General features: G+C 43.7%; 1 protein-coding gene across 1 annotated transcript; it reads right to left on the bottom strand.

The window, feature by feature from the left end:
* Window positions 1-6,937: 6,937 nt before the first annotated feature.
* On the bottom strand, window positions 6,938-22,100 carry BMI1 (BMI1 proto-oncogene, polycomb ring finger). Its single transcript, XM_052650618.1, has 14 exons — window positions 21,944-22,100; window positions 20,542-20,653; window positions 20,374-20,437; window positions 20,250-20,284; window positions 19,527-19,586; window positions 11,859-11,989; window positions 11,432-11,528; window positions 10,771-10,826; window positions 10,632-10,682; window positions 10,364-10,472; window positions 10,238-10,283; window positions 9,727-9,825; window positions 9,267-9,347; window positions 6,938-9,176 (listed from the first exon to the last, which is right to left on the bottom strand). The coding sequence occupies exons 1-14, from the start codon at window positions 22,080-22,082 to the stop codon at window positions 8,847-8,849; spliced, it is 1,410 nt and encodes a 469-aa protein (XP_052506578.1). The 5' UTR covers window positions 22,083-22,100; the 3' UTR covers window positions 6,938-8,846.
* Between the last annotated feature and the right edge of the window lie 44 nt (window positions 22,101-22,144).

Here is a 22,144-nt window from a genome sequence, read left to right as displayed (position 1 = left end):
TGAAAGACCGTAGAAAGGAACTTTTCACTAAAGCCTTGCTTTCCTATTTTTCAGGTGGTGGTGGTGGAGGGGGGGGGGTGTTTGGGCAAGCTACAGGTCATTATGTTGCCTCTAGGAATCAAGTAGTGTTAACTTTCTTTGAAGTAAACTGTCTGATATCATAAACTTGACATTTTCTGAAGCTTAAAGGTGAACCTCTGATAACATACCTAAGAGGCATTTTAGGAGATTTGAGTTTACCATTAGGTATGATTAAAACATATTAACTATTTTCAGTACGTTTTAAAGATTAATTTAAATAGGCTATTTCACTGTGCATTGTCTTAATAGATTTGCAGTATCCAATACTAGCCCCTTAAGAGTTCCTGATGAACTGTGAAGACAGTTAATGCCATGCCTGTCCCATATGAAAGTCACTTTAAAATATCCTCTTATGCCTATTTAACCAATTTCCAGACACCTTTGGTGGGAAAATAGCAAAGTTACAAGTTCTTGTCATTCTTAGAATTCTGGAAATATCTGTCAGATATTTTTTAATACAATCACCACATTTGAAATATAATTAAGTAAAAAATATGCATGAGTGAGGATATCTGATTAGTACCACTAGCTTGGAAAATGTTTACCTTTTCATTGGAAAATGTTCACTTTTTCATTGAGTCCATGAAAGGCATCCAAGCTTTATAGTAGCTGTTAGTTAAGTTTTATTTCTCATAAGGGTTGTTGAACTTCAGGAATCCTCTGGAAATTCAGTAAATATTTGTTGAGTTATGTTAAAAGGACCCTGGAGCATGCAAAGATAAACAGGATAGGTGCTTGTCCTCAAGGAGCTTTAAACTTAATTTCAGCACATCTGTGACTTACATTAAATGTCAGTCTAGGAAGAACACTCCAACTTAATGGCTTTTGAAAACTGGGACATTTGGTAAGAACGAAGAAATGTGGCAACGCACCTGTTTCCTGGGTTATCCTACTAGCTTAATCAAGAGATTGTGCTGGATACTCTGAAGATATTTCTTCAATAAAAACCTCTTTAAAACATTAACAAGAGTTCTTTAAAAAGTAAATCAATGTCCTAAAGCCACAGATATTAGAAAAGGCAGAAAGATTCCTAAGGGTTAATGTCAATTATTTTCTTTAAGCATCAGACCACTCAGTCCTCATTACCAAGGCTGGTGTGGTTCATCAAATGAAATGAAGGAGAAAAAAAGTGCTCCATCCACTTCTGTAAAAGACAAGTATATGGAGGTAATGTTGGAAAGTTATATTATGAATTTCATGCAAAATATTCGTGGTAGACAAAGAAGAGGGAAGACGGTACGGTTTGCCTGTGGCTCTAACCCAGAGGGAAGCCATCGCTACCAAGACCAAACACAACCCTTAGCTCTTTGTGTCGATGTTACTAAAAAGGGAGTGGGCGTCTTGTCTTGACTTCTTTCTTTACCACTATCCTTACTGATGATGTCGAGAAAAGCTTCTTAATGGACTGGCCACTGACAAAGAATTTCGGCGCAAGTTGGAGAAAAGGGCACCTGGGGCTGGGACGAAGCCGAGCGCCAGGATCCCGGGGGCTCAGGTGCCGGCTCAGCACCGCGCTGCAGTGTGCTCCGAGCCTATTTGTCTATTGTCTGCGTGGGGGCAGGGCCGAGCCGGGGGAGCTTGCTTTCGAGCGGAGCTGTGGGTCCCGGAGGATGAGGACCCCGGGGCGGGGGCGGGAGATGTCAGCGAGGGCAACCCCCAGGGTTCTGAATGCTAGACACCGAGATGTACGAGGCGGCGGCGGCTGTACTGGCGGCTGCAGCCTTGGCTGCAAATCGCCGTCGTGTGGTTGCTACTGGCAACCGAGCCTCTGCCGAGCGCGCAGCCCCGCAGCCCCTGGAAGGAAGGTGGCAAGGGGAAGCGGCGGCGCCGCGGCCGTGCCGGCTCCGCATCTCGCGGGGATCGGGTTCCCTCCAGCGCCCCGCCATCCCTTCGGGCTGTGACGGTCGTAGGGCTCCCCTAAAGGGCTCTTGGGTCGGGGGTGTCTCTGCCTCGGGAGCGTCAAATCACTGGTCTCCTCCGCGAATGCAACATGGCAGCTCTGGCTCGAAGACTGGGGGCTCTTCCAGTCTGCCGGGGTAGGCGGGGGCCGCGGACTTCCCAGGGCGCCCGCCGGCTCCCTTCCGTCCTCGGAGTCCGCACTGCCGGTGCCCCCCGCCTGCGAGCTGGACCCAGCCAAAGGCAACCGCGCGCGGACTCGCCTCGCGCTCGCCCCTCGGCCCTTTGTTCTCCACTCGATAGGCACTTCGCGCTTCGGGGGCTTTTTATGGTGACCCTCGAAGACAGGGTGACCCAGGGTGACGCCCGCCGAGGTCCTGAGACTCCCAAGAGGTGTTTACCTCCCCCGGGTCTCCGGAGGGCGCCGGGCCGAGCTGGAATCGCGAGTCCGGGAGGCTAACCCGACACTTAGGGAGGAGCCGCCTCTCGTCGGGTGCGTCCCTTCCCGCCAGGCCTGGCCCGCCTTTCTCTTCCTTGCTTCCGAGAGGTGTGAGGCGGAGAGCCCAGACCTGGGATGCGGTCCCTGCAAAAAAGACAATGCCCATCACCGCCCCGCCAAGGAAATGAGATTCTCCTCGGGGGAGAAAGCTTCGGGCTCGCAATCTCGGGGAAAACGGGGAGGAAAACACTCGTTAGTCCTACGCTGGGCGCCACCCCTCATCACACTAGCTCTTGGGCGTTCGTGGAGGCCAGTGGAGCCGGAGGAAAGGTCCCCGCCCGGGGTCGAGGGAGAGCGGAGCCGCCGCGCCCTCCACCAGAGGTGGGGGAGGGAAGGGGATCCCTGGAGACTGGAGGGGGGCGGGAGGTGGGCAGGGGAAATTTGCATCTTTAAGAACTGCGGTTCCGAAACAACCGTGCCACGTAGACCAGCCAGTTGTGAAGTTAAGCACAACGTGCTACAGAAATACCGAAATCCGCCACCAAATGGCGGCCCCTGCAGTCTGCGCCGATAAAGAGGACTCGCCGGGTGTCGCCCATTTTAGGCCGCTTTCACTTCTCGGCAGTTACCCATACCCCTCTCCCCAAGCCGTCCCTCTCTCTCCCGGTTTTTGGGCGCACGTGGGAGTCCTGGGCCAGAAAAGCGTTTCTGCCCCCAGGGAATCAGGCAGGCGCGGACTCTGCAGGAAACCGCTGCGTCCTGGTGGCTATCAGAGGCGACGTCCCAACCTCCGACCGCCCGATCCTCTGCCCCGCCGGGGTTTCCTGGCCGCCCGACCTTCCAGTTTTGCCCTGGCCGGAGACCTAGGCGTTGCCTTTGGGTCCCGAAGTGTGGTCCTTCCCCCAGATCTTGAGATTCCCGTCGCGCAGCCACTCACTTCCTCGACACTATCACCTGGTCAAGTTTCCTTCCCAGGATATTAAAGCCCGTTCCACCTATTAGACAAGTTCGGCCTGTTAAGAGGGTTAAGGACTCTCTCCCATCGGCCTTTCCAGTCCCAGGATGGCAGTTTTATATTGATTAATAATTTGGCTTACAATTTTTTTCCAACAAAACCCCAAACTCCAAGGACACCTTGTTATTGAAGGGGCAAGAGAACAGGGATTGAAGCAGCCACAGGGAGAGGGGCAAAGCGAGACAATGATCTGGAATGGCCCCCGTAAGGATGCGCTTCTGAGGGCTTTGCACGCGAAGCCGCCGCCTCCTGGGGACATAGGACAGGGGGCCAGTTGCCGCGCCTCGGTATCCCGCTCGGTGGAAAAGCTTCGGCCAGACGGGGGCCGCCTTGTGAGGTCGCACGCACCCGGCTGTCGCCGCAGCTCGCCACGGGGTCCGGACTTGGAGAAAGGACTTCGTTTCCCCTTCTCCCCAGCCTGCCAGGGCCTGAGAATCTAGCTTTCAAAATTGGCGGGAGCGGAGTCCGCCGAGCTGCGGGCGGCGCGAGGCGAGCGGCGCACGCGCAAAATGGCCTCCCGGTGCCCCGCGGCCTGGGCTCGCGAGCCGAGCAGGGCCGAACCCCACGGCGTGTTCCCAGGCGGAGGGCTGGGCTGCAGCTCTCTGCAGTCCTCAGAGTGCTGCTAGTTAAAAAATAAAGCGGGGAGAAGGGTCGTTTCCTCTTTAACCCGTCCTTTCGGTGAATGCTCCCTAATTGGGAAGGCAGGTCATTTACCGGGAAAGAAGGTCACTTTCTCCAGGCGGGCGTCCTGTGCCCTTTCCACCCGATACCTGAACAGAAGAATCCTTTTTCTTTCCTTTTCTTTCTTTTTTAAAGCAGTTGCTCTTTCCAGCCTAATTACCCTCGCCCCCGCTTTATGTTCCAAGCCGCGCTGTGCGCTCCTCTCTTCGGCTTTCTTTGAATATTTCCACTCTTGGAGGCACTTAGACCTAAGACTGGAGCCCCTAGATCGACATCGCCGACTCCAGTCACCTCTATATCCGTCTCTGTAATTTTCTCATTCCGCCCATCCCACTTTCCTACGCGTCTCGGGAGTACCCTGGTCCGCAGCCTTCCGAGGGTCAGTTGGGTTCCAGCTAACTTAGAAGGACAGGGTTGGAGAGCGCCGAATCCGCACCGAATTTGAAATCAGGTTCACTTTGAAGTTTGGAGTTTATGACGACCTAACAGAGCAAGAAGTAACTTTTTAAAAATCATTGAAATGTAGGTGAGTCTGAGGGAACATCATTTGCTATTTTGAGGAAGTCCCTTCTAATAGCCTCAGGAAAGGATATTTTAAGACAAGAGTCAGAAGAATGGAAGTAATTTAACTCGTTCATTGGAAGTTGTATTGAGTGCTTACTATTCCTCTAGAGGGTTAAATGAGTCTTCGCGTGAGTTTTCCACATGTTCTGGAACTTCTTGAGAAAACTCCCAACGATCCTGGAATAGCCTTTCCAGTGATAAATGACTTTTGATGTCGTCGACTTGATGAAGACATAAAGTTGGTGGTGAAGTCTTCATGTGAGACCTCTAGAAATTGCACACTCAGAAAAAGAAACTGGTGCAAATAAAGGAAATCCGTTTCAAGAACCAAAAGAAGAAAAAAACGTTAAAAAAAATTAACTGCGGAAACAGGAAACACTCGACTGTGTAAACATTTTCGGAGACTTTCATAATCAAAACTGGGCGATCTTGAGATTTTTAAGGCGATGGAAAGGCTTCGCGGGGTATTTCCCACGTCTGATCTACTGGGAGGTTCTATTATGTGATACTTTCTCTTCCTTGTAAAGGACCCATCTATCTGAATTTTGTGGTCCCAGTTTATTTTGGATGAATCAGGATTTTTTTTTTTAAAGCAACCTTAGAAATAATCACCTGTTGTACTGTTCATTTTATACTTGAAGAACCATCCTCAAGAAATGACTTCATCTAACCCAAGAGCCTTACCTTGGAGCTGCGTTCTGTGCTCTTTACATCTTACAAGACTTAAACTTTTTTTTTCCCTCTTAATGGCCCCTTAAAATGTCATTTCATCAAGACCTTTTGTTTTGGATAACACAGGAGGAAAATTGTATGGCGGAAACAATCACTGTATTTCAAAGTAACATGGAGCCTCCATTTCATGGAGCACTAAACTAAATCAGAATTTCCAACTGTCATTCCAGGGCAATGGAATACCCAGAAGAAAAAGATGTATTTTTAAAACTTTTAAAGTATAAAGAGAAATGGACAAAAATAACACTTCCTTCACCTCAGGGTTCTAAAGGAGAGTAGATTCAATGTGCAGATTGTTTCTAAAATTAAAATCCTATCTCCTCTAAAGGTTAGTGAACATAAGCTATTTTTTTTTAAAAAAACAAACATTTTCATTTCTCCTTGGCCAGTGCAAGTAGGATTTCACATGGGATCTTTTTACGTTCCTATTAATTTTTCATACCAAAACTTTTTAATAGGCCTATACAGTGAGTGTACCAAAAGACCACAAGTGAACTGCAACTCTAATACTGGGAAAGAATAAGAGGAAAGGATGAAGGAAAAGCCCTAATAGCTTACTCTGCCGGTTGCATTGTACCTCCAGAGGTCCTAACATTTGCACATACGAATATGGAAACGAAGCACTATGGGTTGGTAGGTGAAGTCAACTGAAGGGCAACGTTTTTTTCCAACTCAAAGCAATTAACGGCCGGCAATTTTGAAAGCAAAAAGTACTTGTAAAGGGGTATGCACGTGTAAAGCAAGATAGATCACTATTTACACAACAGGAACCAGCCTCATTCTTTTTTTGCATTTAAGCTAAAATCTGTGAAATCAATTTAGGTGTTTTCTGTGGAATATTTTTAGCTCTAACTTTGTGGTATAGAATCCCAGAATACTTTTCAGAACCAACAGCCAAACTTACAGCCTACTTTTCATGTTTCCTGCATTGACTACTAAGAGTTACAAAGTTAGCAGCTATGGGTTTTTGTAAGGTTGAAATTTTAAGTGGTAGTTTAGCAAAAGTTTTAAAGCCTAATTGTCAAGTGTGATGGCTGGTTACAGAGAATAAAAAACATTGTAATCTTTCTTCTATTTAAAGACAAATTTTAGCTGAAATAGCCTTTAAAGCTTAAGCAATTTTCACATTGACTGGGGGAAAATTCCTCTTTCAAACAAAATAAATGGACATGGTTTCAAGGATGAGAAAATAGTGTTAGGTGAGCTATAAATGCAGTATCTGATATTTTATTACGTAAATTCAAAAATAAACCCATAAAAAGTTGAGACATAAAGTCTTTGAGTTCTGTGTTAGTCCTACAACTTGGTTTTGTGTTAAGTCAAATGACAGTCCACTAGCACTTGAAGTTTTTAGCCTTTGAAAATATTTTTTCATTTTTTATATTCATGGTCATATCCAAAGTAAAAACATCACTTGAAACTTTCATTAATTTTTTTCTTGTCTTAGATAACATCATGAAACACTTGAAAAGAAAAGCCTAGAAAAATAAGTTAAATTCACCAAAATTGGCAAACATGAGTAACTTTTACTTCAAAGATTATAAAGTAAATAAACAGATACATCTTTCCATTGGGCTTTCAAGCAATTATACAACAAAGCATGTACTCTCAGCAACATCACTAAGACAGCAATGGATGTTCTTTAGCCTTTACCTGGTGTAATCCACAACAGGGTTTCCAAAACTTCTGCACATTGTGCTTTTCCTATCAAATTTTTATTAAAGCCTTAGCAATTTTCTAAATGAATATCCTTTTTATTGGATTTTTTCCAATTACAAATGAAATTTAAATTTACATCTATAATTAGAAACAACACTTACAATGGGACTGTACAAATTTAGGTCAAAATAAAAATATATGTATTTGTGGTTTCATAAAACTTTACTGTATCTTTAAAGAAAGCAGAAGTAACAGCAATATATGTAAAAGTAATGATTTAATGACTATAAGCAAGACAGAGCAATAGAATTGTGCTTCTTTTGCAGACAGGGGACAATGAAATGTTTAGCTACAATTTTCCCATACAAACATGAAACAATATTCATAGAGAATAAACACCCTCACAAATAACTGATGGGTGATGAACACACACCAAGTTCGACCAAAGCAAAACACAACCTGAAAATTTGGGGGCACATGTTCATATTTTAAATTCAACATGCTCACTCTATTTCAAAACTACCTGTAGAAGCTCACAATAAATTGCTTCTACTTCCAGACGTTACAGAGAGGGTATATTCCACTGTTTATAATTGTAAAAGCAATTCTTAAATTTGAGATTTCCACTATGCCACATATTAAAATAATTTTAGATAAAAATTTTCTTTCTCCAGCAACCTGGCTTATTTAAAAATCGGTCTTAGAATTACAGTGATCAATATACATGTTAAAAACACATTAATTACCATCGTAAGCAACAGGAAATGACGACAGCATTTCCAAATCCCTTAGTGAAAAGTTTTCCTTTAATGCAGCAATTAAATTTAAAAGTAAAAGGTATTACTAGAGAAAAATCCATATGACAATAATGCGAATTGCTTCCAATGGAACAGAAGTTAGAATTAGATATCCACGTTAAAAATATTCTATGCTGATAAGGCTCAAACGTAGGTATCTGCAAAGGTCGAACCAGTTGGGAGAATTTTAACAACCATCTCTGAATGCATGAAACACAATATTTTCTTTATAGTATTTATAAATATATCATACAATACTGTTTCCTGTTATGTCATATACCAATATGGCATTGTACAACAAGCATAATGCCATCTGATTCTTACAAAAGCGAATCATTTAAACAAGTCAGTAAAATAAACGGTAGTACCCGCTTTTAGGCATACAGATTGTAAAACTGAAGTTACTTTCCTTTGATCGGTTTTGCGTAGCAACAGAGAAGTAAAAAATCGAACAGGAATCAAAATGGCTAAATATGCGAGAAATTGTTATTCACAGTGACATGGCTACATAGAATGCATTATTCTATGCATATTCTTTCCATTTGTTGAATTTCAAGATAAAAAGCACTTGTTTTCTACAGGTTCACAAAACAGCATAATAACAAGAACAATCAAGGAGGATGTAATGGAGGTTTCGTTAGTTGAGATTAACAAACTACGGCCCAATGTTTATATCCACTGCAGAAGATTTTCAAATCCAAACAATGGTGACAGAAACCATTTCACATCGGTCCTAACACAGAAAAACATCTTGCCTGCTTTCTCTGAAACTAATTCTTTCGAGAAATGATCTTTCTTTTCCATTAACGTCCATATGAATATCACATCTAGTCCATCTTTCATAGTCAAATTTAACTTCACTACAAAAGAAAGCAAATTGGACGACAGTCACATGTATTAGCATCTATAAAGCTGTAATGGCATGAAGATATCTATATAAATCAAAGGTTTAAAATTTTTTTTCCCTCAACAGTCTCAGGTATCAACCAGATGAAGTTGCTGACGACCCATTTACTGATGATTTTCGAGGTCTATTGGCAAACGAAGATTGGTGGTTACCGCTGGGGCTGCTGCTGGTTCCATTCATAGTACTGGAAATGTGAGGAAACTGAGGATGAGGAGACTGGACTGGAGTGCTGGGACTGGGCAAACAGGAAGAGGTGGAGGGGATACCTCCTGCTGGGCTGTTGGCCTTGTCACTCCCAGAGTCACTTTCCAGTTCTCCAGTGTTTGTCAGTCCATCTCTCTGATGACTGATCTTCATTCTTTTACAAGTAGGTCGAACTCTGTATTTCAAAGGAAGTGGGCCATTCTACAAAGTTAAGAGGGGGGAAAAAAAAATCAGTCTTAGATCTTAATGTACAGCTTACCAAAATAATCTATGAGCATCAGGTATGCTTACCCTTCTCCAGGTATAAATGTAGGCAATATCCATTAGTGTATAGTAATCTTTTAAAGGTTCCTCTTCATACATGACATCAATCTGTTGATAAACAACACTTCAATTAAGCATCACAAACAATTATGGTGAATATAGATTTTCTGATCATCTAAATATAATCCAAAAATGATAAAAAAACCAAAAACACTTTTAGAAAACACTTTCTCCAAACATTTGGACAAAGCAAGAATCCCTCTTGGAACTTCAAATGAGGAAAAACTTCTTGAAATCATTAAGGGATTTGCTTTCATAGCATAAAACAGGATCCATACCAAACATTTAAAGAGCTAGTTTCAAATAAAGTACCAAGTTTAAAAAAAAAAATGTTGCTTTTTTGGGTTTAGAATGCAAAAAGAAAAAGGTCACTGAATTTTTTAAAAAAGCATTTACATCAAATGCATGAAAACCATAAAGTAGATACCTGGAAAGTATTAGGTATATCCATTTTACTTCTGAGAAACTTTCTTAGGTGCATTACAGTCATTGCTGCTGGGCATCGTAAATATCTTTTATCATTCACCTAAAAGCATATTTAAGAAAAGTTAATTTTTAAAATTCCCAATTTTTTTTTAAGTCAATTAGATAGATGACTGAGTATGATAAAACGTACTAACACCAAAGCTGAGATTAGACTGTTCTCAACTATAGTTTGAATGTGCAATTATTATAAATACTAGATGAACAGATTCCTTCAGTATATCGAAGTATTAAATATTACTGAAAATATTTTGTAAGCATAATAATCATATATAAATTCCATCTATTAACTATCAGATATAGATCAACTCTAAAACACCAAATATGATGATTTTCTTCTATGATGATTTTCTTCTATTTGATAGCATCATCCGACCCTAGGATATTCGAAAGGGGAACATACACTCTCATAAAGTTGAGAATCTAAACAATGTGTTTTTGTCCATGGAACATACCTCCTCTTTAGATTTCTCTTTGTCCTTGTTTATTTTCCGATCCAATCTAAAAAACAAATAATTTATTAAGCAAACAATCTATCTAATAAATATATTAGCATAAAACATATTTCCTAAAGAATTTACCTGTTCTGGTCAAAGAATTCAATGGATAAACTTATTATCTCATCATCAGTTATAATTCTCTTATCTTCGTCAGCAACTTCTCCTCTATCTTCATTAGAGCCATTGGCAGCTATAAAGACATTTTAAAATTCAATTTTTAACAACTAAACATTTAAATGAAATATTACATACATAGAAGCATGGAACTCTACTTTAAACTTAGTTTTAATAAATTACTGAATAAGTTCTCCCTCCAAATAAAATGTCTTTCCCATTCCAAAGAGTTTACCATCAGCTGAAGGATGAGCGGCATAAAAATCCCTTCTTCTCTTCATTTCATCTAAAGAGAATAAAAAGACAAATATTTGGTATAGCAGGTAAAACTGGTAAATACTTTTAAAATGTTTATTTTTAAGCAAGTTACTCACTTTTGAAAAGCCCTGGAACTAATTTGTATACAATATCTTGAAGAGTTTTATCTGACCTGAGAGAATAAATTAGAAAATAAATTTTCAATACAGCAAAAACTATAATGTTCATACACTGCAACACATTGTTTTCTTTGTGTTATAGAATTTAACTTGATTGTAACACTGTCTATAACTACATCAACATAATTATGGGGATAAAAGTTCTTTATGTGGTAGCACTGTCTTAAATTAGTAGAAGAATATTTCATTTTATATTCACTAATAAATTCTTCACATTTCACTAAGAGAAGTGTGCTTTTCAAATGACCAAACTAGCTAATATGAAAGAGAATAAAGAAGAGAGAATGGAAGCAGTTTAAACACATTCACTCTTGCCTGTCACAAGGTCAATAAAGCAATGCAAAAATGGAAAACGAATTCGATTTCTAAAAGATGGTTAAAAAAACTCAATCTATTTAGTCATCATTAAAATGGTCAAGAAATGAAGGGGGCTACCCTGTACAAAACATGTATATCAGATGGGGACTGAAGGGTAAATTTTGTGTGAAGAAATAAACAATAAATTCAACAATTTATTGAATATGTATAGATTTATAATTTATTAAGTACTACAATTCCAATAAAAATTACAAACAATTATTTTTAAACATTTTATTACCTTATATTCAGTAGTGGTCTGGTTTTGTGAACTTGGACATCACAGATAGGACAATACTTGCTGGTCTCCAGGTAACGCACAATACATGTTTTACAGACTAGAAGTAAAAACATACATTTTTTTACAGTTCAGGAATTAGATGCTAAACAATAAAATCAGTGTCAGAAAGAGGGAACTAGTAGTAACAAAATGCTTACTGCCAAAAGGTATTTATAATTAAACAAACTCAGTTGATAGCCTGAGAATTACTTACACAATAATATTTTATTATACGCATTAACAAAAAAGTCATTAAATACAAGAGAAGAAAACAACTTCTTCACTTTGCACAAACATTCTTAAGGAGAGCCAGAATTGTTAGTTTTCAAATTTCAGGACAAGATGTTAAATATGCACGACATAAAAAGGTCTAACACTTGGTACTCACAGGAATGTAGACATTCTATTATGGTTGTGGCATCAATGAAGTACCCTCCACAAAGCACACACATTAGGTGGGGATTTAGCTCAGTGATCTTGATTCTGGTTGTTCGATGCATTTCTGCTTGATAAAAGATCCTGCAAGACAAAGTAATACTGGCTATAATTCACAGAAAGAGAATTGAGATTATCTCCAACTCCCAGGAACCATACGCTCTGAAATGTTGGAGGAGTTCATAAAATGCATTTTTAACACTGTACAGCAGGATTGGCCCAACGTCTTCTACATAAGGAATTCACAGATCAGACCTCGATCAATTCTACTGAAAAGGTGAAAAAGAATCCAAGAAAAGTAATATCTGGTCCCTCAGGTCATTCCAGGAGGGAGAAGAAAAGGTCTGAGGTGGGGGCTGGGAGCTGAGAGTATTCGGGTCGCTTTCTTCCATTTGTCTTCCAGCCCAGCAGCCCCACGGCTGCTGCAGACGCCACACACTCCCCGCAGATATTTACCAACCGCGAGGGGTTGTTCCAGGACTCCAAATTTATCGTAAAACTTCCTTATGGCTCTTTGATCGAAAATCCTGGAGCATGCCCCCGCTTCCCAAGGGTTCCGGTTGTTTTAGGCGGTTCCAGCCACCAGAACCTGGCACGTTTTGACGTGATACAAAGGGAAAGCAAATTCTGCTCTATCTGCATCCCTGGCATTTCCGGAGCTGGGTGCTCGGGCCGCAGGAGAAGCACCTCGAGTCGGCCTTGGGCTGGGGCCTGAGCGCGCGGACGCCCGGGGGCCGGGATGCGAGGGGCGGATCCGGCGGCGCCCGGGGCTCCGTCTCGCTCCGGATTCGGAACTTGCCTCTGTCGGGGTTTCCATAGCAACTTACACTTACACTTGGCATCCGGCCACCGCTGCAACTCCGCGCGCGGAGCCGGGCCGAGCCCGGAGCTTCGGCGGGCGTGCGGGGCTGCCGGGCGGCGGCGGCGGCGGCGGCGGCGGCGGCGGCGGGCACGGGGGAGGGGCCGGCACGGCGCGGGGGGCGGGGCCGGCGCGGGGGCGGGGTGGGGTGCGGGCGCGCGGCGCGGGGGTGGGGCGGCCCCACGAGGCCCCTTAACGCTGGGGAGCAGGATCCCGAGCTGGGCGACCCGGTAGGCAGCCCGGGGGACCCTGGAGCGTGAAGTGGTAAAGGAAAATGCAAACCGCACTCTCGGCCATTTCGGACATTCTTGGGGGCCTGTTTCCATGTGGACTCGGCGCGAAGAGCTTCTTTCAGATCTTGACTCGGTCTCTCCAATTAGCAATCACTAGGTCAAAATTTTCACGAAGGAATCTTTTGAGAATTGCCAACTGTGCACTTAGCCCGAAACCATCAGGGCTCAAATTGCAGAGATGTTTATTGAAATGAACCTCTTTAATGCTTTCTTCCCTAGTAGGAAGTTCTTCTGCAGATTAGACGAGCGATACAAAGTCTTGGAAAGGCTGAAAACTGAAATCTGTTTTACCGCAGAGGAGGCGAGTACAAAGCCTTGTGTTTTACCTGAACTATGCTGGATGGAGACAAGAAAAACTACTTGAATCGACGAAGGTGACAATAAGTTAAAGAACCATGTGACCAGCCCATACCCAACGCTAAATCAACACCTTGTCAGCCCTGAGCGTCCATAGGAGAAAAACCAGCCTAACCTCCAAGCAAACCTCCACACAATGAAATGACATTCCCAACAGATATCATATATTATAGAAAAGTCACGGGGGAGGGGGGGGGCGGGGGGAACTGTCAGCAACAATACACCAGTGGACAATAAGGGAAGTCAATTACTTCGTGCAGCATGCTCGAAAAATGCATTTCTTACTCCCACTTCATTCATTTCAGAATCTGAAATAAGACTAAGCTTCCAGATTTCTCTGAAGCACATTCTCAAAGCTGCCTTGAATAGAAATCTAGGAACTGGTGAAACTTGAAGATGCATCTGAGGTTTTAATTCTCAGGGAATTTCAATGCAGAAGAGGGAAAAACTACTCAACACAGCTCAATGGCTGAAATTAAAAGCTTTGGAGTACTAAGGGGCGGGAGGGAATGGTAAAAATAAAACAAAGCCTCTTTTATGAAAAGTGACCACAGTGGCAACCAGTGACTTCAACCAGAAACCATCATGTGTGACTCCTCAGTTATCTTCGGAAGATTTGTTTAGAGGAATATTGTCAACATATTGTTACTGTAAATCTAAGTGGGGTTACAGAGGAGTTGTGGATGGAGCAGTGTCCCTAAAGAGTAGCAATATTTAATTCTATTGTACTTGGTAATTAAAGACAAGCCTTCTTGGTTCTGAAAGAAAACTCTCCTTGTGAAACACCAGGACCTTTCCAAGATATATAGTTAGCAAGGTGATACGTCTGTCTCCATGTGAAAGCACATGCTAATGCCACAGAACCCTGAAGTTCAGGAAGGGGCATTAATAAAAACAGCTGCCTTAAATTTTCCTCTATATAAAACCAACACCAGACAAACACAAATATTAAGACAGAAAACAGTCAGATTTAAGTCTCACGTACTTGACCAAAACCCTTTCAAATTCATCTTAAGTCTTAATTCACACAACTCCTTTACTTCAATTCAGAAGAATTTGGCCACAACCCTATAACCATTTATAGTGCTAGTAAGTATCACTTTGTTACTTGTGTAAGAATCAGTTCTTTATCTTTTTATACCACTTGAAAGCACTGGCAGCCTAATAAAGACTTCCAAAACATCTGACATGTTTGATAAGAGTTTCAGAAACAATCTCTTGCACCTTAAAAAGGAAAACCTTCTAGGTTCCACCACAGAAACTGCCAGTTAAGCAAGCAAAAAGGCACCAAACATACTATGGAAAAATACTCAATAGTTAAAACTTGCCATTATAACATAGTTGGGGCAGTCAGTTTAGTTGGAGGCCTAACACCAGTCATGTCAAAATGAAGGAAAACAGAAGCAAGTTCTTATGTTAACAATCAGCTTGACTATTGCAGTCTAAGAAATGCAAATGAACTCCATAACCCCAGTTGGGGCTCCCAGCCCAATACAAGTATGGGTAAAGTTGGGGTTAACCTGACTCCTAGGGAGAATTTCACCTTTTAGGGGCACTGAATGCACATCCAAAAACTTAATGGTAGAGCATTAATGGACTTAAGTACAACTAAATGCTCAATTTTCTTACAGAAGCGTGTGTGTATACAAACACACACATGCATACACAGCGGCTTAATGGCTTTAAAGATACTGTTACTAGGTGTAAGCTTATACAGGGAGGTTATTTCAAACCTGCACTTTGGTGCAGATGTATGGAAATTAACTTATTTAAAAATTTATAAATTTGCTCATAAAATCAACCTCAAAGGAATTCTACTTAAAAAAAACTCAAATGTTAATATAGTCTTAAGTTAGCATATGCTGTTAACAATTGGCATCCTTAAGTTTCTAGACTATAGTGTGGCTTATGTTTCCAGAACATGGGGGTTAAGGTTCCTATAAAACATAAGTTGAAGTACACATAACATTCTAGGCATCACCAACCTGCATTTGTATTTGAATAAATATGCCCAGGATTTTGCCTACTTTCTGGGAAGGGATTAATACACGCTTCTATTTCAGATACTGAACCGTGACCACTAAGCCCACTAAATCCTTTTATTGCAATTGGGAATGATCAAAGTCTCTATACCTGTTTACTTCCAATTATTAACTGTAAATCTCTAGGAAAATGATCGTGCTACATGGCTGTCAAACCCAAAAGACTGCATAAACATATGCCATCAACTTTTTAGTGCTCCTTTCTCCAAAGCATCTCTTCACCACATGACCTATGCTGACATTTAGTAAAACCTATAAAACGTTGTAGACTTAAGTCATGGTTTTCAGTGCATCCCATACTAGAGGTGGAAAAAAGAGAAAAAAAAACCAAACACAAAACTGTAGTCTCTGAGACGGGGGGGAAAAGAAAAAGGAAAAAGAGGAAACCTCTTGCAAGACTAACGTCCACTCACCATCATTACTCCAAAAAAAGCTCCAAATTTGAAATGCCCACTTCCCATTGAGCACCTCCCAAGTAATATTTGCAGAACTTATCCGAGACTCTCAACAAATAACACCTTGAAAACTTTACCATTTTAAACACAAACGCAGGAGACCTTGGAAACAACTGGGAACCGCCATCTTACAAGCCATCTAAATTCACCCAAGTGTCCCTCCAACTTAAGTTAATAACATTTTTGTTCGGGCTCCTTTCAGCCTAACATCCACCTTGGCGGGATCGCGGCCCCCCAAGCAACCCGTCCCTATAAAATGGGGGCGTTCTCTGGCTGTTTAAACCCCTCCAAAGCCCTTTCTTCGGGAGAGGAGGGAAGCCACTTGACCCAAGCAGCTCCCGATTTCAGGCACCCGTCCCCGTTTCATCAAAATCTACCTCTCAACAAAGGGCGCCGTGGCCGGGAGAGCCGCGGAGGCTGCAAATAGAAGTATTCTTCTCGGGGGCCATGTGCGTCGCGAGGGTGTAGAGGGGCGCTCGGGGGAGAAAGGAACTAAAACGTGGGGCCGCGCGCGGCGCGTCCGGGCTGGAGCGGGCGGCGGCTGGAGCGGCGCCGAGGCCGGCTGGCGGCGGCGGCGCGGCGCGGGCTGCGGGTCGGTCCCGGCGCCGCGGGAGTCGGCGGGCGGCGGCGGGCGCGCGCTCGCGGGCGCGGGCGGCGCGCGGGGCCGGGCGGCGCGCGGGGCCGGCGGGCGGCGGCGGGCGGCGGAGCGGGGTTCGGCGCCCACGCTGTCAGCGCCCTCCCGGCCGGCGCGGGCGAGGCGCGGTGGGGGGGGCCGTTCCCCGTCCACCCGCGGCCGGCCTGAGTCCCGCGCGGCCCCCGCCGCCCCCAGGCCCCGTCCCGGAGGCGCCTCGCCTCCTACGTACCCGGAAAAAGCAGCCGGCGAGAGGCGATCGAAGCGGGCGGAAAAGACAATGAAAGTTAAAAGTCGTTCAGCAGAAAATGAATGTGAGCCAAGCGGCCATCTTGAAGCGAGCTGCAGACGCCGCTGTCAATGGGCAACGAGCGCAGCCGAGAGGAGCGGCGGCCGCCGCGCTCGGCTCATGCTGCCTCCCGAGCCCGTCCTCCTCCTCCTCCTCCTCCGCCTCGGCCTCCTCCTCCTCCGCGGCCTCCTCCTCCTCCTCCTTGGCCTCCAACGCCTCCTCCTCCTGGGCCTCCTCCTCCTCCTCCTCGGCCGCCGCCGCCGCCTCCTCCCGCTCCGCACTCGGGGGAGGGAGCGCGCGGAGGGGGCGCGATCAGTATTATTCTGCGGGGCTGGGAGGTGTTTCTAATCCGGATCGGGGCTCCCTCGCCAACATCCCCATTGTCTCGGCCCGATCTCTGCCTTTAATACTACGATTATTATTTCATAGTTGCCGTTGTGGGGGAGGAGGGCGGGTGGGGGGCGCCGTGTGTGTGCGTGCGGAGAGGCGGGGGGAGGGGAGGAAGGCTGAGGACGGGGGAGGGGAGGGTGGAAAAAAAAAAATGCACCGCTGAAGGCAGAGTGGAAACTGACACCGGCTCCAAAATGGCTCAGAGTCCGCCCGCCCCCTCCCCCCGCCGCCCCCCCACCGGGTCACGTGCTCCCCTCATTCCTTAAGGGCGGCCTGGGAATTAGTGTCGGTGTAGTCGGGCCCGCGGCCGCCCCCTCCCCTCGGAGTAGCGCGACCCGGCCCCCTCCTCCTCCTCGCTCGGCGCGGCGGCGGCGCTGGCGCGGCTGCGGAGACATTTCTCCACAGCGCCACACGCGCCACCCTGCTCTCGGCGCGGGCATCGCTCCGGCCCCGCACGCAGCTCAGCCCACCCCAACCCCCGTTATTTCTTTCTTTCCGTGGTCCGTCTCCGCCCGCGGCACACATGTCCGCGAGGAGACTGCCGGCCAACAGCCCCCGCTCGGCCCCACGGGCTGCGGCCCAGACTCCGGCGCCGCGTCGCGGAACCTGCGCCCGAGTTGGGCTCGCGGAAACAACAGCGCCCGCCCCAGTCTTCCCGCGGCCGCGCCGGCCCCCTTTCCCGCCCGCCAGTGGCCGAGGCGGGGCGCGCGCGGGCAGCCGCTCGCTCCGGGCAGGGGCTCTGCGCGGGGCCGGCCCTGCAGGGCCTCGGGAGCCCCGCGGGCGAGGGTCGGGCAGCGGGCGAGCCTTCGGGCGCAGTTAACGGAACGGACGGGCTCCCGCCGCTGGGCGACCGCGCCCGCTCCCCACGTCCCGAAGCTGGGGTCTTCTAGCAACCCCGGAGATCGCATCCTTTTCAGTGTGTTTAACTTTAATCCTGAGGAGAGGAGATCGTTAAAAGTTCACGCCAATCGTGTCTATGTCTTCAAAGTAATAATTAACAACCTCAAATCCAGACAAACTCTCACCACTCTTTTTGTGGGAACAACTCATTTATTCAGAATGTAATACTGTCTACTTCCTTTTGGAAGACGTGGAAAAGATCAAATGGGATCAAATGTACGGATAATACTAAAAATTCAAATACTTAGGCAGAAATTCCCTCTTAACCCTTCCACAGGTATAAAAAAATAAAGTGTCAAAACTTATGAGGGACAGAAATCCAAAAGAAAAAAATCTGTTCTGAAAAGGAAGACATCCAACTCGCAGAAATGATAGTTCAGCGGACGGCAAGACGTTCCTGGTCTTCCACTAGATCCGGGCAGATCGTTAACTTTCCCAAGTTACAACTGACTTGCTCTTTCCAGGCTTTTCGAAGCATCTTTAAGTTTTCCTACTAAGTCCTGAAAGATGTATATCATGGCTCGTTTTTAGGATAAAACGCAAGAAAGAAGTATCCAAGCTTGAGAAAGATGTAAGAAAAAAGTCGGGAGACACTTTCTAAACAATTTAAAATTCAAGATTTTAAACCTTTGACAAACCACTAGCAAAGTAAAATTTTCCTCTAAAGTATCTCATCTTCAAAATGCTTGCCCTCAGATGTGAAATACAGTTTCTGACTAAATCTTCTGAACACGAAAGGTTTACCAAAATTAAATTTCTCAAGTTATCTAACAAGGATAATGCTATATTCACATCTTTTGAAAGTTTAAAGTTCAATTAATGGTTACATTAAAACGACTCTGCAGGAGATTCCTTTGGAAAAAATCAATTTCATCAAAATTTCAAGAGATGTTCTTCATTTTTTTAAATGCTAAGAAATAAATTCGTTGTCATGTCCATTAATCAATGTAATTTTGAATGTCCCCAGTGACTTACACAGGCAATATAAACAGTTTCAGAATTTTTGTAACTTGCCCCTTTATAAAAAGTCATTTAAAACCACTGTTTTAAAACCATGTTTTGAAAGTTTAATTAAATTTCTGAAAGCAAAGAGAACATTTTTCAAAGCCAAGCTTTCTTTTCCTTTGTCTTACTGGCTCAAACATCACAAATAGAATTTACACTCAACACTACAAGTTTATTTTAATTGAAGGGAACAGCAAACCAGACCAGTTCTCTATTAACATCTTAATTTCAAAAGCCTATTTTAAAATATTGCTTTTGAAGCCCCCTTCCCAACAATTCCTTAACCAACCTTCATTATCTACTGACAGATGGTTAATTTTCTTTTGAACTTTCCATGGGCATAATTCGCAATTAAAAATCTGTAAGAAGATAGGCATATTCACAGATCCTAATACTGTACCTGTAATTGTTCCATGTTGCAACTAAAACTAATCTCTGGGTGGGATCGGGAGTCAGTGTTCTAGGGAAGAAAAAAGTGCTGTTTTATTTAAATCAAGGAAATTGAAAATTTCATTATACATAAATTTTTAGACAGGGCTTCTGTATAAATACCTCTACATTTAAGGTCACCAAATATGCAGGTCTGTACATCTTATCAAGTTGATTGGTCTAAAACAACACAACACAGAGATTTCAGTCTTTAGCTCTTTTTTTTTTAAAGTTCCCTAAATTACCCTAGAGAATATCTGTTAAACTTTACCTTTATCTGATATTCCAACCGCCAAGAAACATCAGTTATATGTGGGAGAGATCTGCCTATACTGAAAGATATAATGATAATTTTGTACATAATAGCTACAGAAAAACTTTCAGTATTTGTTCTTTACCAACAATGGTGTCTACCACCTCCTGCACCACACACACACAATTTTAATCCATTCTGAAATTAAAACAGTTAAACTTTATTTCAAGTTCTGAATAGTAAAAGAGCATTTAAAAAATTATCTCAATAAACTTTATCTTTAAAAACATTAGCTTAACTTCAATTGTTTCACTTGCCCTTTGGCCCCTTTTCTTTTGGTCTAGATCCCCGTTTTTTGTCCTATTTTGTTTCACACCAGCACTCTCCATTCATACCTGCAAGTGAAAAGTGGCTCAGCTTGACACCTTATACAGTACCTACCTTCCCAGTAGGATTTCTAGGGAATTCCTATTATTCTGGTAGGAAAAAAAGAAAAAGAAAACATGTCTTTGCAAACAGAGTAGAAGGAAAATAGTAATTGTTAAGTTTGAAAAATTTAAGTAACCTGATATTCCATCCAAAACAATTCTATTCTCTCGCTGTCAAATTTACAGTCTTCTAGATAAGTGCTAAAAAAAAAAAAAGCCAAAGTTTAGTCTCCATTTTAAAAACTGAAATTTGAATCATAAAGGCACTATTTTAAAACAAATGGATATTTAAATAAATCCTGTACCTTAGAGTTGATTTGTCAGCTCTTTGCTTTCCAGCCTCCAGTATGTAAGTTGCAGCTGCTGCATGACAATGTTTTAAAACCACTGGGTCAATATGTTTCAAGTCTGGGTGATCTATAATAAAAGTAATTGCCAATGATGCCTGTGATAAATTCTTTATAGTCCTGTTTCTAAAAGGGTATTTTCATTTGGTGAAGAACTCTAACAAGATAACAAAAATTCAACTATAAGGACTAGAAATTATACGTAAATGAGATGAGCAATATGGTCAATGGCATAACAATGAAGAGCACACATCAATAATCCTGCTGTTACCTGGTCAAATTACCTTCATTTTATTTTACCTTAATACTTAAAAAAAAAAGTCCTATTGTAAAATATACAGTGGTCATTCTAAAGCTGGATGGAGTAAGTTGAGAGGAAAATAAGATAAATATTTTACATGGTGTAAATTTAAGAATTAATAAACTTTCCTTCTAAAGATTAATTTTAGTGTAGGTAACTGGTTCCACGGACTTTAATACATGGAGGTGGAGGAGAAGGAAAGAGTTCAAAATATTTTCAAGCTTCGACAGTCTTTTTTTTTTTTTTTGGAGATTAACCCAGGTGGTGGTTACTATTTTCGTTTAAAGAACTTCCACTTTCATACTTTTTGTACACATGTTTAGCTCGTGAATCTATAGGGGAAAAAAACACAAAAATTTGAATTGTTGAGATATTTATAATTAAGAAAATCATTTAAAAGCGATCTATCTTTAAATATGCCTCCATCCATACTGACACCGCACTCCGCAGTGACCGGACCATTTAAAACAGACTTGCTTCCTGATAACTGATGCGGAACAGAACATTATATACCACATTTTAAGAGTCTGGGCGTGGAACCTGTGCAAAACATGTTGAACTAGAGTGTTGGAATGATCAGAGGAACTTGAGGTATTCTCTAAGCTGGAAAATGTCAACACTATTTGACCGAGTAATTACTCTGGAAGCAGACCCTTTAAAACCTTCGCCAGCCTAGTACTGAAAGCTTGAATCGCAGGGAGCTGCCCTGATGAAGTCCAAGTGTCAAACAGTCTGCCCAAGACCAGGGTGAAAACCTGAGATGTTTAGGCCACAAACAAGACTTGAACACCGGCTTTACAAGAGAACAAAGAGCCTGAGAGGGGAAAATCAGACCAGGAAAGTGTAGCTTGCGGTGTGCAGGTGCCAAGTGAGGAGAGAATAATGATCTGGGTCCGCTGTGGGTTCTAGCAGAACCACATCCCCACACTCCGTCCGGAGCGAAGGGCAAAGCCCAAAGACTTCCTCTTCCCGGGGCTTTCCCCTTCTCGCTCGGTCTCGCTCCTCTTCTCCGAGCGCCCCTCCACCCAGGCCGATCCAGCTCAGAGCCGAGCGGCTTACCTAACACGGCCTCGTCCGCCTGGGCGTCCAGCAGACTCTGGAAAGCCGCCCGGAGGAGAAGCGTGAAGGTGTTGGAGTCGAAGGAGCCGGGATCGGCCAGCATCTGGAAGCCTTTCTGCACAAACTCCGAGAGCTCCATTGTGAGCGCGCCGTGACCTTCGACACGCGCACCACGTGACACGCGCCGCGCGCTCAGCTGAT

The sequence above is a fragment of the Budorcas taxicolor genome, chromosome 13, assembly GCF_023091745.1.
Source record: "Budorcas taxicolor isolate Tak-1 chromosome 13, Takin1.1, whole genome shotgun sequence".
In the NCBI taxonomy this organism is placed as follows: domain Eukaryota; kingdom Metazoa; phylum Chordata; class Mammalia; order Artiodactyla; family Bovidae; genus Budorcas; species Budorcas taxicolor.
Note: the sequence above shows the minus strand (reverse complement) of the source record. Positions and strands in the feature narration are given on the sequence as shown.